At 37.6% G+C, this 14,880-nt stretch overlaps 1 protein-coding gene and 1 long non-coding RNA gene across 3 annotated transcripts in view; one reads left to right on the top strand and one right to left on the bottom strand.

The window, feature by feature from the left end:
• The window catches only part of LAMA2 (laminin subunit alpha 2), a 793,905-nt gene that overhangs the window by 44,339 nt on the left and 734,686 nt on the right, over positions 1–14,880 (bottom strand). The window contains exons 51-54 of one of the 2 annotated variants that reach the window (XM_027848591.1): positions 14,049–14,193; positions 7,404–7,542; positions 4,828–4,839; positions 1,791–1,911 (exon numbers count right to left, since the gene is read on the bottom strand). In XM_027848591.1, the coding sequence (XP_027704392.1) occupies positions 1,791–1,911; positions 4,828–4,839; positions 7,404–7,542; positions 14,049–14,193 (417 nt within the window). The remainder of the gene's footprint in view (positions 1–1,790; positions 1,912–4,827; positions 4,840–7,403; positions 7,543–14,048; positions 14,194–14,880) is intronic. The other variant, XM_027848592.1, reaches the window with a different exon arrangement.
• LOC114033155 overlaps positions 1–14,880 on the top strand; it is a 166,101-nt gene that overhangs the window by 5,251 nt on the left and 145,970 nt on the right. The window lies entirely within an intron of this gene.

The following is a 14,880-nucleotide window of genomic DNA, read 5'->3' as shown; positions in this document are numbered from 1 at the left end:
CTTGGTATTGACACTGGTACAATTGACAAAGACTTTCTAAAGTGGGGAGCCATGTGACCCGAGAGATAGTAGCAGCTAGAGGAAATGGTGGTACAGCCACAACTTCTGGACCTCCCTCCCAGAAAGAAGAGGAACAAACATTCTTGGTTGCAGGAAGCTGGATAAATTATAATTTCATTTCAGTGAGGTTAAAGTCTTTTATTTAGACTTAAAATATCATTTTAAAGTAAATTAATGACTTTGGAGTTTCCGTGATGTTTTTGGTAACTGATGAAGTTGGCTATTATTTACACTCACTCTTTTAAAGAATAGGAGTCTTTTTTACTCTCATGTGTGTAAACTCCTGCCTTGATAATAAAGTTTGTGTTTTTGAAAAGCCACGTACGCGACAGTCAGGCGGGGACTATGGGGTGGGAAGGTACTGGTTCCTTTAATTTTCTATGAGGTTTTTCAGGAAGAGGTGAGTAGCCATGATGTGGTTGGAGTAATACTGGAGAATCCCAGTCCAAGGGTTTCCTTCGAGCTTTTGATGTTTCTTCACAGAATTCCAGAGTTGAAAGGGACCTTAGAGGTCTTTAGTATGCTCTATTTATTAGGAAGTGCTTCCTTATCTCAAACTCAAATCTGCCTCTCTTCATCTCACACCCACTGTACCTAGTTCTAGGACCAAGCAGAATAGGTCTAATCTCTCTTCCACATGACAGTCAAATATCTGACAATATTAAGCTTCAAGAATACGTTGATGCTTCTTTGTGCTGGGCTTGAAGTGAGGAAGACTCATCTCCATGATTTCAAATCTGAACTCAGACCCTAACTGGCTGTGTGACCCTGGGTAAGTCATTTCACCCTTTTTTGCCTCAGTTTCCTCATCTATAAAATGAGCTGGGGAAGGAAATGGCAAGCCACTCCTGTATCTCTGCCAAGAAAACCCCAAAAGGGGTCACAAAGAATCAGACAAGACTGGAAAACAACTGAACTGAATCTCTACTTTTTTTAACTGATTTTCACATGGCATGTTTTCCAGTCTCTTCATCATTCTGGTTATCTGCCTTTGAGTCTATCAGTGTCCTTCCTAAAAGGAGAGGCCTAGAACTGAACAAAATGCTTCACATGTGTTCTGACAAAGGCAAAGTAGTGGTCTGGGCTGCTATGCGTTTTGCCTTTTTTACTGCCTTGTCATATTTTAAACTGATAGTGAATTAACTTTACTAAAATCACTTGATCTTTTTTACTCTTTTGTCTAGACATGTTACCATCACCAATTGCCCAGTTGCTCTTTGGAATCCCAAGTCTAGGACTTTTCATTTTTACCTATATAATTTTGTCTTAATAGATTTGGCCCAATATTATAATCTGTCAGTATATCTTAGAAGATCCAGATTCTGTCATCCGTGAAAGAAAGTATAAAATTAGATTTCTTCTTAAAGGTCCCAACACTAACAAAAGCCATCCCTCTCAACATTGTGGGATGCAAAGAAGATCTAAGTTTGGAGGATCCCCTCTTTAAGATAGCTCTAATTTATATGAAAGAGACCCTGGATTCAAGCTATAGACAAAGTGCTGAACATCCATAATTATTTTGTGAACTATCATTTCACCAACTTAGTTTGGCGATGGAAATTCATGGAGCAAAAAAAGCCACAGTTTGTATATGGCAATATTATGGCCTATAGGATGTGGAAGAAGAATCTCTCTGAAGGCATTTATTCAAACAGTAGCATGTCCTATCCAGGTGGTTAAAAATACATATGGTATGAGTCTGTTTTGGAGGTAAACAAAACCCAACAAACCTCAAGTGAACATCCTTTGGTCACACCAACATAATCGGGACTACTGAGTATATTATATGGTGTTCGTGAAATTTCAATATCCTTGAGGCATCCAGCATATTTCTTCAAGTTTACTTCAGGCCTTTCAAAATAAAATATAAAATAATAGCAATGTCAGTTTGGCAGCTAATAGATCGATTCTTGTGGTTACAGAGCAAGCTATATGAAGCAAAAAGCACAGCTGCAGACATACATATGCAGACATGTGCACACATGAACACAGCATGTTTTGTTTTTCAGAATCTGCCCAGTTTATCAAACAAATATACATGTGACCATCCAACCAGAAAAGTCTACGAACAAATTTCTCTTTGCACTAGCACCTTCACACACAGTTTTTAAATGGAACACATAACCACCAATCAGACAAAATGTTCTAAGGTCCTACTCTGTGCTCAGTTCTTTGCTAAGAAACAAGTAAGGGTTTTTTTTTTCCCCTCTAAGCAACATAGAACTTTGAAGACTGAATAAATCCAATGATAAGGAAAAACTCCTGTAAAGAAATATTTGCTAAAAGATTCAAAGTATTTTGATTCTGGAACCTTCAATTAAAAATGAAATATTTTTTTCTCTTTCATATCTTTTTTTTCCTAATCAAAGGACAGAATAAAATTAGATCTCTCTTTAAAGCTCCCAATTCTAACAAAAGCCAGTACATCTATTCATCCTTGATAACGTTTTTTGAAAAGGTTTGCAGGTTACTCTAAAGTCCTTAGGCTAGATTAAAGCAATCACACATTCCAAGAAGAAATGACACTTCATATTTTCACTTATTATAAGATTGAAAAAAATTATTTACTATGTTATACATAAAATATTTCCTTCCTTCCTTTCTTCCTTCCTTCCCTCCTTCCAATAGCTTTTTCCTTACTCATTTAAATGTAGCAATTTTGTCCATTGAACTCTGAGGTTGGTAAGTCATTGCTGTGTCCCTGAAGTTGCTTCAGTGTGTCTCCACTGTCTATAGAGCTAAAAGGAGTACTTAATGTGGATTTATGAGCTGTTCATTAGCATTTGCAAGAACTGTCTGACCAATATTAACAAATGGTACTACATAAGGTTATGGTTAATGTAATTCTGCTTATTACCAATAGCTAACTAGCTAGATAGTACTTATCCAATTTAAGCATTTAGAGAATCAAAGAAGCTGAAAGCTGGAAGGAACCCTTAGAGATTGCCAGTTTCACTCTCCTTTCTTATTTTACTGATGGGGAAATTGAGGCCCACAAAGGATATGACTTGTGGTGGGTGGCATAATGGCAAAGCTGGGATTAAAGCTTTTATCTCCTAATTCCAATTCAATGTTTCTTCCATTACACATATGGCCACAAAGAGATGTAGATCTATTCTGGTCCAGTGAATAAAACACCCCAGGACATGAATGATAGGGAGGAGAACAAACCAGCCATTGGCAGACTTTATCGGGTGCCAGATTCTTGGTCTAGCCTCAGTCTCTCTCCCTGGATGTGTTTGGTTTTTCTGATAATGTTTTCCTGATCTTAAGATCCTTTCTGTTAACTCACTGAGCTCTCTAAGAAGGAAACACTTAATTTTCTGGTGATTATTTCTTTTCTGTTGAGCCCTTAAAATAAACTTGTATAGTTTTTGAAACTAAAGGAAGCTCGCGTTTCTCCTTGGCTTTATGCATTCACTTCCATAATGGGAAGCAGAGATTGACTTACCAAGTTCTTAGAGCCCATGTGAACTAATTAATCCTCTTTTCATTGATTCTTTTATGAAAATGTAAACAACAGTTTAAAAACAAAATCATTCAGCCAACTCCATAAGGTAGAAATCACAGAAGATGAGTCCTTACATAATGACAGGGGGAAAGACAGAAGGAAATTTTGTTTTCTTTACATCAGTCATAAAAAGAAAGCTCCAATTTTTATGCTACTCAAGGATATCATTCAAGGACACAATTACAAAGCAACACAAGTTCATCCCAGAACATTTTCATTAGCATATGTTTCTACTGAAAACCAGCCTTTACATTTCAGCAAGCACAGCACCCTCTAGCAATTTAGCCGGTTGTCACATTACACGATAAAACACCTGGTTCACTCAGATTTCCTGTCTTTCTTTCTATTGTACTTTCATTTTTGGATCCCAGTTCCTTTTATTATTTCTCTAAATGGATATATTACTCATAGAGAATTTGATTCTCTATCTCTTGCCCAGAAATTTGGCAGTCAGTCTACTGAAATTGGGCCCAAAATGCCAGATTTTATTCCTAACCATAGTGACTCAGACTGTCAGATCCCTTTGGGTTTGACCAGACACTAGAGAAACCTGCACTGTAATTTTTGGTTAGAAATGAAAAACAATAGCTCTGGAAAGTTTAGGGACGTTACCTCAAGTTTCTTTGTTGTAAACTACATTATACTAAGAAAACATCTGTTACTGTGGTTTCAACTACAGCCTGTACGCATATTCCTTTCAGCCAGCTCCAGAACTAATTCCAAACAAACACAGCAATGCATCAACAGCTGTGCGGAGAACCTTTGGAGGGCTGTGAGGGTGTGTACATACCTGTGGGTCTGCAAAAAGCAACACCGCAATGCTAAGCGCTAGGAGAGCAGGGTTGGACTGTTTAGCAGAGAGCATGATTCTTGGAGATCAAGGTCATGGGTTTGATCCACGTGTAGGCCAGTTTGCTTTACTCTGGTTCATGGTCATAGGTTATACCCATGAGCCTGGATAGTTACTTTCAAAGTGTATGGCATTGGTCATAAAATGGACTTGGCAAGGAAGAGTGGGTGGATCCATTACCACTCTTACAAAACCACTGTAAAGCGCATGTCCTACAGAGAGTGGATCTTTGTAAAGGAAAGACAGCAGGAAAAGGGTTTCAAGAAGAACCGCTTGTTTATAAAATGTACCCAAGATAATAGCTGGCACCAGCATCAATATGCTTTCTGCACTGCTGCTTTCTTTAAAAAGCTGTACTTACTCAACCCATGCACTTGAAGGAGGCATGCATAAATGTAAATTTTACCTGGCTTTCATACTAGGATAAGAGGAAAAAAAGAAAGAGAACATTTACTCATAAATGCATTCCATTTAGGGGACAAGAAAACAGTTTTATTAATCTCTGAATACTGAATGGATACTGATCAACAAGGAAAAATAAGCACAAAACCTGCCAGTGAACAGATATATGACTATGCCCCTCCCCCATCACATCTCATAGGTAAATTGTAGGAATGATATTATTGCTTTTCATTACTATTTGCTCTGGAAATTTATGTCTTAATTTAGTTGTTTGTTATCATTCTGATAGGAATTCTTAACTTTTTTTTGTATCAGGGACTCCTTTGATAATCTAATGAATAATAATAGCAAGCATTTATATAGAACTTTAAGATTTTCAAAGTGCTTTACATATATTAACTCATTTCATTCTTACAACCCTGTATAAGAAGAGATATGATTATCCATATTTTGCAAATGAGAGAACAAAATATGAGAAAGGTCACATGATTTACTTAGGGTCACGTAGCTAGGCAGGATTAGAAATCAGGTCTTCCCTGACTTTAAGTTTAATGATTTATCCACTGAACTAGCACCTAGTGGTGCACCCTGGTGAACCTATGGAGTCCTTTCCAGAATACTATTTGTAAATGTACAAAATAAAATATATAGGATTGCTTTTAAAGGAAACCAATTATATTGAAATATAGTTATCATAATATTTTTTAAAAGCTCTTCAACTTGAGGTTAAGAACCCCTGTTCTGAAGAGTGGTTGCAGAGGGTGGATCCATCTCTATTGTTGAAGATTCCCTGATATCTTGTAGGTATTAACTTTTCAAGAAAGAAGCCTGAGGCCATCAATACCTGTATAAATACTCTATGCCCCATGATGTATATCTTGCACTATATCACATCAGGTGGATCACAATAGACAAATTATGTGTCTGAAAGTTGCTCCCTGAACAATCACGACTGTATGTCTAAAGGCTATTTTGAAATAATGTGACAAGGGATGAATTCATAATTATAAAGTGCTACACTAGAAAATAGTGATTTTTAAACTACAAAATATACATTAGGCATATAATTAAAAAGTCAACTAACAGACCTATTCTTTCTCAGCTTCTCAAGCTCCTCATCACAGTTGAGTTTCTGCAAGGTCACTTTGGGGTTGTGAAAAGCTGGGCGTCATCACTGTGTTCAAATGAAGCTGGCTCAGATGAGCAGGCCTATTCTGGCTATATTTCATTCATTTCTGATAGAAGGTAGTTACAGAACTTGTGACATGTGATTTTTAAACTCTTGAAGAAATGATAAGAATTCTCAAGTGGTAGAAAATTACAGTAGCTTGACAAATTCACTAAATATTTAAATATATTTGAATTCCAATTGCTTTTCTTATGAGACATTTTAAAAATTCATTGTAACATTTGCTAGTTAACAGGATCCCAATACAATACACTGTGATCATTATACCTGTCTATACTTAACCATGGTGAAGTAGTGGTATTCAAGGTCACCTCCAGTTCCAGTAGTGTAAAATAGAATGAACAACTCGGAAGCAATTGTGTGTGTGCGTATGTATGTGTGTGTGTGTGTGTGTTTATGTATGTATATATGTGTGTGTGCATACATTAAGCTTCATGTTGATTTTTATAGTGTGGAAATTATCACCACCTCCACAGCTCTCAAAACTACATTCTTCCAGACTCTCTCCTTTCTATCCCCCTATTAATTGCCTCCAAAAATATCTTAAAATCCCCCGGCATCTAAAGTGACCTTTTATCATAGAAGGTTGGAGAGAGGTCTCTAGCACCCATGATGAAGGCTGTGATCCTGAAGATTCCCATTAAGAATTTCATTTAATTCTATTACTTTATCCTCTATTCAATTCAAAGTATTTTATAAGTACCAATAGCATTTTATAGTTTCCCCTTTTACAATATTCTTCAGGAATACTGCAAATACGTTCAGCCATGTAAGACATGTATTTTGCAATTTTTTCTGGGTCATGAAATGTATATTAAACAAAAGCATTCCCAGCTGAAAATAGTTTCCTAGTTTCTCAGTGAACAGATATATACAAAACAAAAAGCAAAATTATTGACATGAAGACAAGAAAAATCAGAATGGTCTGAGTAGAACTAATAAGGGAGCTCCAATGCTCCATTACGATGCTATTGAGTGTCAGAAATATATACGGTACCCATAGAATACTGAATACTTTTGAGAACACTGAGCAATTTCTAGTCACTCTGCTATTATAGCCAGTGAATGTGAAAAGAGAATAACAGCAATGATAATGTCCTAAATTTTAATCAAGGGTACAGTTCATCAGTTGAATTTAGGGAAACAAGTCAACAAAAATATCAAATGTGTGCACTGGCTTCTGAGGCCTCATATTGGATTAACATGCATGATGGTTTCTGACTATCCCCTTCAAAAAGTCAAAGAGATAAGATGTTCCTAAGTCACTAACTGATAAATACTATAATTAAAATGCAAAGTTCTATTAGATTTAAAAGCCACGTATGAAAACTCATCCTCAGCTTTGAACTTGAACAAAAGAATCCTTTGTTAACACTTTTGAGCAGCATTACCTCAGGTTTCTCAGGGTTGGCAAACCACCAAAATATATCTTGTCATCTGCTTTCAAGTCAAGGCCGAAATTATTTCCCGAAGATGTTGTTGCCATGTTCTCCTCCTGGTTAGTATCGATGTCTACAATAGAGACATTGGCTAGAAGAGATGAAAAAAAAATATTAAAATTTTAAATAATCAACATTGATCATATCCAATTTCTCCTCTACTACTTCTAAGGAAAATCACTTTCATACTCAACTTGTATAGTAGCAGCTTTCCCAATCTATATTATTACAGCCATTTGCCAAACAATAACAATATTCTCAAGGAGAGGCAGAGTGTGGTCCAATGGATAAAGGGGCTGGCCTTGGAGGCAGGAATCCAAATGAGCTGTGGGACCATAGGCAAATCACTTTACCACTCAAACTCTCAGGCAAGTCTTTAGGACTGTAAATTGTTTACGACTTGCTGGCAATCTGTTTTAGTGAAGGGAATTTCACAGGATCATAGATTTTAAACTAGAAGGGCCCTCTGAGGCTGTTGAGTCCAACCTCCTCATTTTGCAGATGAAGAAACTGAGGCTACGAGAGTTTAAGTGGATTACTCAGGTTCACAGAGATACTAAGAGTGTAAAGGCAGGATTTAAACTCAAGTCCTTTGACTCTAAGCCCAGAGCTGTACAACCTAGCTACCACATGGGAATTTCCCTAAACCAAAAAAAGCAGAAATCCAAGTCAGTGCCTCCCTTTCTGAAGAAACAAGCAAACAAATCCTCCACAAAAGGTATTGTGGCGATGACCCTGGTTCTTGAAGGCTATGTGTGGCAGAGGAACACAAGCTCTCCATGCTATTGTGCTGTAAAGACCAGGCTCAAGAATATGACTGTTATCTGACATCTGGCTTAGCAAAGAGCTAAGAGTAGATCACTGCTAGAGGGATGGCCCCCAGAGGAAGCTTTTCTTGGGCTGTAGGAACTCACAGAATAGTGTGCTAAGGCCTAGAGGGTTTGCAGTCTCATTGTGGAAAGAATAATTATTTTGATCAAATCAGTCATTCTTAAAATATTTCAATATGATAAATATGTAGATATAAATGTATCAGACACCCACACCATTACTGGTAGAGGAGGATAAGAAGGACAGCTTCCCAGGAAACTTCTCATGGGGAAAATAGGACAAATCGGTGAGAGAGGATTATGATGATGATGATGATAACAATGATGGGAAAAATCAATTATTTGATGTTTTACAGCTTACACAGCTTTTTTCTATATATTATGTCATTTGATATTTTTCATTTGGTGATCAAAGATCCATTAGGCTATAACCTAGTCTATGATTTACGTATCTTTGTTTGGAATATAATAAGTCCTTTAAGGAGTTTCTTTAATGCAGTTTCAACAATGAGGCATTTCTTGAATTTCCCAGAAAAACCTGACGTATAACTTATATTCTGTTATAGACAGTCTCTGACTTTCAGTGACACTTGAAATGGCCACTCAAGGACGGTAGGTGGACACAGAACACCCCACTCCCTTCCTCTTCTTACTTCCAATCTCTTATGTCTGGGGCAATCCTCAACTCCTACCTTGTTCCTGTTTCTCATATGGTCCAGGGGAACTTGAGTCTAAGATAACAGGGCTGGCAGTGATTGAGGGATGGAAGGATGAATGATGCTAAATCCTTCTTGGCCTGAACTGTTGCCTCCCTCTCTAGCCCCAGAAGAGTATCCCCATTCTCCAGCCCCTTTCCCCACTGCTTCTATCACCCAGTCTCTGTCATGTTCTATTCTTCCTCAAAGAGTCTAAACTCTGGTGAGAGAACGTTCCCTGTGACTTGGGCCTAGTTTTCCTTTGAGGTGGAGCTATACCGTTAGCATCTATGTGCTACTCTGTCTTAGTTTTTAAATGAAAAAAAAAAGAAAAGGTTGGGGAGGAAGGGTGCAGAATTCCCCCACCATCCCTTATTTTTTAACCTCCTGTTTCCCTATTATTTGGGGAAGGGATTAGGTATTTACCTAGCACCTACTATGTACCAGGCACTGTGCTAGGCACTTTATAAATATTATCTCATTTGATCTTCACAACAACCTCACAAGGGAAGTGGTATTGTAATGACCATTTTACAGTTCAGGGAACTGAGACAAACAGAGATTTGTCCATGCACATATAGATGGTAAATGTCTGAGGCTACATTTGAACTCAGGTCTTCCCAGGCCTAGTACTCCATCCGCTGCACCACCTAGCTACCTCTAGCAGTAATAAAATCAGTAGCAATATAAATCTGCCCCACTCCCAATACCATTTCCCCAAATCACCAAAAGAACTTCTAAAGAACTGCAAAATTGTATGATTATTTACACATTGTAGAAATACTAAAGTACAGATTCTGCTCATGAATGTTGTACTAAAAGAATGACATCTCTGTTCAAAAAATAACTGCTGAATGGATAGGAACTCATAGAATCGGAGGTCAGAGATCTTGGGCTGGGTCTGGAAGTGGCCTCAGAGGACGTGTAGTTCAGCCCTTCATTTTACAGATGAGGAGCCTGAGCCTTAGAGAACTTAACTAAATTGCCCAAGGTAGTCACCTTGTGAATATATCTGTGATATTAGACTGCTGAAACAGAACTGCTCCTCTTCAGATCAACAAAGCAGTGTTGGCATATGGGCTGTGGATGCCATAGAGAAACAGCCTCCTTTTACAGAATTTAACCTTTTAATGGCTTTGTTCAGAGAGTATTCTACCTGTAGTTTGGAACTTGAGTCACTGGAGAGAATTCTCTTCTTTATCCTTGATTATGTCTGTCAATTTAATAATAATAGCTAGGATTTATAAAGTACTTTAAGGTCTTACAAAATGCTTTACATATATTTTCTCAGTTGGTTCTCATTATAGCAATGTGAGGTAAATGCTATCCCCATATTATAGATGGAGATACTGAGGCTGAAAGTGGTTAAGTGTAACTATTGCTTGCATTCTCAGTGAGTGGGGTAGGGGTGGTCAGGAGGGAGAGAATTTGGAACTCAAAATTTTAAAAGAAAAGAATGTTAATAAATAACATTTTTTAAAAAGAAAGAGGCAAAGTGACTTGTCTATAGTCCCACACTAGGTATCTGAGTTAGGATTTAGACTTGAGTTTTCCTGAGTCCAAGTCCAGCCGTCTGTCTGCTGCACTACCCAGTTGCCTCTCATTCTAAAACCAAATAAACAGTAGTAGCATGACCCCATTAAAAAATGAATTACTCTATCATGTTGGATGGAAAGTTCTGACTAGCATAAAGGGAAGGCTTTATCCCAACCTTTATAAAAGCTGCCCTTATACATTCCTCTTCTCTTTCCCTGCTAGTGCCTTGGTAGATTAAAGACAAACAAGGTGGTACAGTGGATAAAGTGAAGACCCTAAAGTCAGGAAGACCTGAGTTCAAATCTAGCCTCCGATATTTACTAGCTGCATGACCCTGGGCAAATCACTTAACCCTGTTTGCTCAATTCCTCATCTGTTGTAAAATGAGCTAGAGAAGGAAATGGCAAACCACTACAATATCTTTGCCAAGAAATCCCCAAATGGGGTCATGAAGAGTTAAACATGAAAAGACTCAACAACAATGAACTATTGATATAAAATTTTAGTGCTGATGATAGCAGAGAGCATGTCTGGGTCTTTATTAGCCTATAGAATCAGAAAATGTTAGAGCTAGAAGGGACCTTAGACGTCACTGAATCACAGGATCCTAGGATCAGAGATCTAGAGATCGAGGTGACCTATTCCGACTCCCTCATATTGCGTATGAGGAAACCGACATCCAAGGAAATTATGTGATCTGCCCGAGGTCATAGCATCAAAGTCAAACTCTGTTATTTTAGAAATGAAGGAAAAGAGTCCCAAGGAGTGACTTGCTTAAGTTAATCAGATAGGAACTGGAACCAAGGCCTTCTGACTTAGAGTCCAGTGATCATTGTACCTCTCCATATTTCATAGAATCAGCCAGTCAATAAGTATTTAAATACTTACTATGTATCAGGCATTATTTTAAGCACTGAGAATACAAAGAAAGATAAAATGACAGTACTTGCCCTGAAGAAGCCCACATTTTAATAGGACATACAACATAAAAAATTATACAAGATATATACAGTGTAAATGTAATCTCAGGGAAGCTAGGTGGTACAGTGGATGGAATGCTGGGCTTGGAGTCAGGAAGATTCTTCATGCGTCTTCAAATTCGACCTCATATACTTACTAGCTGTGTGACCCTGGACAAGTCACTTAGCCCTGTTTGCCTCAGTTTCCTCATCTGTAAAATGACTTGGAGAAGGGAGTGGTAAACCTCTCCAGTATTGCTGCCAAGAAAACCTCAAATGGGGCCATAAAGAGTTAGGAACAACTGAAAAACGAACAAATGTAATCTCAAAGGGAAGGTGATGTCTACAGGATATCTGGTTTGAGATGTCCAGGAGGAAGTTAGTGAAGAGATACTGGAACTTGGATATGTAAATCTGGGAAATATCATTTGCATAGAAGGGATAATTGAACCTATGGCAGTTGATGAGATCACCAAGTGAGAGAGTAGAGAATGAAAAGAGAATAGATTGCAGGAAAAGCTTTGAAGGACACCCACAGTTTGTAAGTATAACCTGGATGAGGATCCAAGAAGGGAGTTTGAGAAGATGCAGTCTGGGAGATAAGAGAACAACCAGGAAAGAATGGTATCAAGAAAACCTAGAGTGGAGAGAATATTCAGGAGAAAAGGGTTGAAGCACCAAGTATAGGTGGCTTTCTCAGGGAAATTAGTTGCAAAGAAGAGAAAACATATAAGACATTATCTATTGGGAATGATTGGACCAAGTGAAGGTGGTTTTTTTGTTTGTTTTTTAAGGATGAGGGAGATATGGACTTGTTTATAGGCAGAGAGAAACAGCTAATATATAGGGAAAGATTAAAGATTAGAGAGAGAGTGGAGAAGATAGAGGGGGAAATCTGCTGGAGAAGATGGGAAGGAAGGGGATCAAGGAGGGTATATGTTGAGAGATTAGTCTTGCCAAAGAGAAGGGCCAACTTTTCATGTGAAGCATGGGTAAAGAAGGAGACAGTAGGGGAAGATGTCTGACTGATTTAAGACAAAGAGGAGGAGAGAAGAGAGAGCTCTCAGTGAACAGATGCCATTTTTTTTCCTGGGAAGTAAGAGGCAAGGTCTTCAGCTGAGAAGGTGAGGGGAGAAAGTACCTTGGGAGGCTTGAGAAAGGACAGAAAGGTTTGAAATAGCTGCTGTGATGAGTAAGAGAGTGAATTGATTAGAGAGGTATAAAAGGATTGTCATGCTGCAGTGAGAGCCCAGTGGAGTTATATAACTTAAATGTGTAGTGGACCCATTTAGCACAATTTCATGATTTTCTCCAGCTTTGTACAGTATTACTTTAATAGCAACCAAGACGGTGAATCACAGTAGTAATTCAAGGTTGGGATTTGGTAAAGTGTGATGGGCCACAGGACAAAGGGGAAAGGGACTATAACGTAGAGAAGACTATGGAATTGAACTGATTCACCATGAAGCTGAGCTAAGGAAGGAAGAGCATAGCCAGTGTAGGGTGATGGCCTAGGAATGAACTGAGGGGTGAAGAGAATGAAGGTAATGGTAAGGTTGAAAAACTGAGTTTGTGGTTGTAAGTCCGAAAGAAAATTGGGAAAATAAAAGATTATGATAAAGGAATTTTGGAGTTCATGAACACAGAAGTGGAACACTTATGGGTACATTTATAAGATAGATTATTACATCTGGAAAAGATTATAGAGATCATCTATCTAGGCCAATCTCTTCATTCTACATATGAAGAAACTGAGGCTGAGAGAGGTTACATGATTTATCCACAATCATATAGAAAAGTTAGATACAGGGCCAGAATTTGAATCCAGATGTTAGAACTACAAATTCATTATTCTTTCTCTTATATCCCAATATATTAGGCAAAATAGTGAAATTATGATTTTACCTCAAAAACTCTTAAATTTTGTTGAAAATTTAAAACTATCTGACCTATAATAAATGTGCACTGATTTATAAGCCTGGGGCCTAATAAATGGAAGCTAAAATATTTTTAGCTTTCCTTCTGTATCCAGTTTGGTTTGGGGTCTTATTGGGGACTTATGTGTTGAAGGGAATTTATTAAACATATCAACTACAACTGTTGCCTCAGACAATATTTAGGCATTTGATCATTTCCTTGAGACCTTGGACTTTAAAAAAAAATGGAATAAGGAACAAGGATCACTGGCCTACTGCCCTGGAAACTCTTCCTAATGGCCCTGGATTCATGGACATTTTCTCTACCAACTTTCTAGTGAGATCCTAATCTTGGAACTACCTGAAAAAACATTTTTCAAACCTATTACAGGATGTAATTTTGTAAGTTGTGAAACAGTTTTATGCCTGAGAATTAAGCTCTGAGTTTCAAAAGAAAATGACAGGTCATTTGACACTTCAATCAGTCACATCTAACCCAAACCACCTATAATAATCTAAGCAGAAGAATTGTCTGTATCATTTTTTTATAGAACTTCTGAGAACTCACAATTATGGACACCATCTTCCTTGAGATTAGATGGTGAGTTGCACTAAATAGGATAATTAAAGTACTTGGGGTGCTATCACTATAAAAACTCACCTTGTTTTTGAATTCTTGACAGGGTGAAGGATTTCCATTTTCCATCATTATGGTTTTGATTGCTGATAACAGAAGCAATGCCTGAACCCAGATCATAGCTGACTTTTATGTGTCCGTCAGTGAGTTCTACACTCATAAAATCTTTCTGTTTATAAGGCCAAAAACACCAATGATTAGACAAACACACACATAAAAAGATGGGTTTTTTCGTTTACCGAGGAATTTGTGACAGTCATGATTTCTTTTCTGAATTTCTATGCCACATTAGAAAAGAAGTTCTTATGGAGCAGGATGGACCCATTTGTAGGTGTGAAATATGGTTGCTAATGATGTAAAATGCTATGATGAAGCTATTTCAATAGGTCTTATTGAAAGAAAAGCTTACTCTTAGCATAAACGAGGCACTTTGGAAAGAATACCAAGTAAGCCATTAGGTTATCATTTAGTATCCTAGAAGAATAATTATCCATGTGGGTATCTTGAGAGGTATGTGAATAATTGAACAGACATCTAGCTCAGAATAGTGGCTTGGCTTTAAAAAGATTGAAACCAGAGTACTCTGTAGTCTGTTACATTCTTATTGTAAAGGAGTAGGTCGTGATTTGGAAAATCACATTAAATTTATGTTTGGAATTATAGCTACTGAAGCAAAGTAAATTCTTTTTACTATTAGCATCATCTATGACTGGGTGCTACACAACAAATCTAATCTCCTTTTCTTGTCTTATTTTATTCTAATTAAAATGACCCATGACATTTGTGAGCTGTGTAGTCCAATCAATGAATGTGTGTGTGTGTGTGTGTGTGTGTGTGTGTGTGTGTGTGTGTGTGT

This window comes from Vombatus ursinus, unplaced genomic scaffold (genome assembly GCF_900497805.2).
Source record: "Vombatus ursinus unplaced genomic scaffold, bare-nosed wombat genome assembly UNPS02006779.1, whole genome shotgun sequence".
NCBI classification, from domain to species: domain Eukaryota; kingdom Metazoa; phylum Chordata; class Mammalia; order Diprotodontia; family Vombatidae; genus Vombatus; species Vombatus ursinus.
This window is presented reverse-complemented; position numbering and strand designations above follow the sequence as displayed.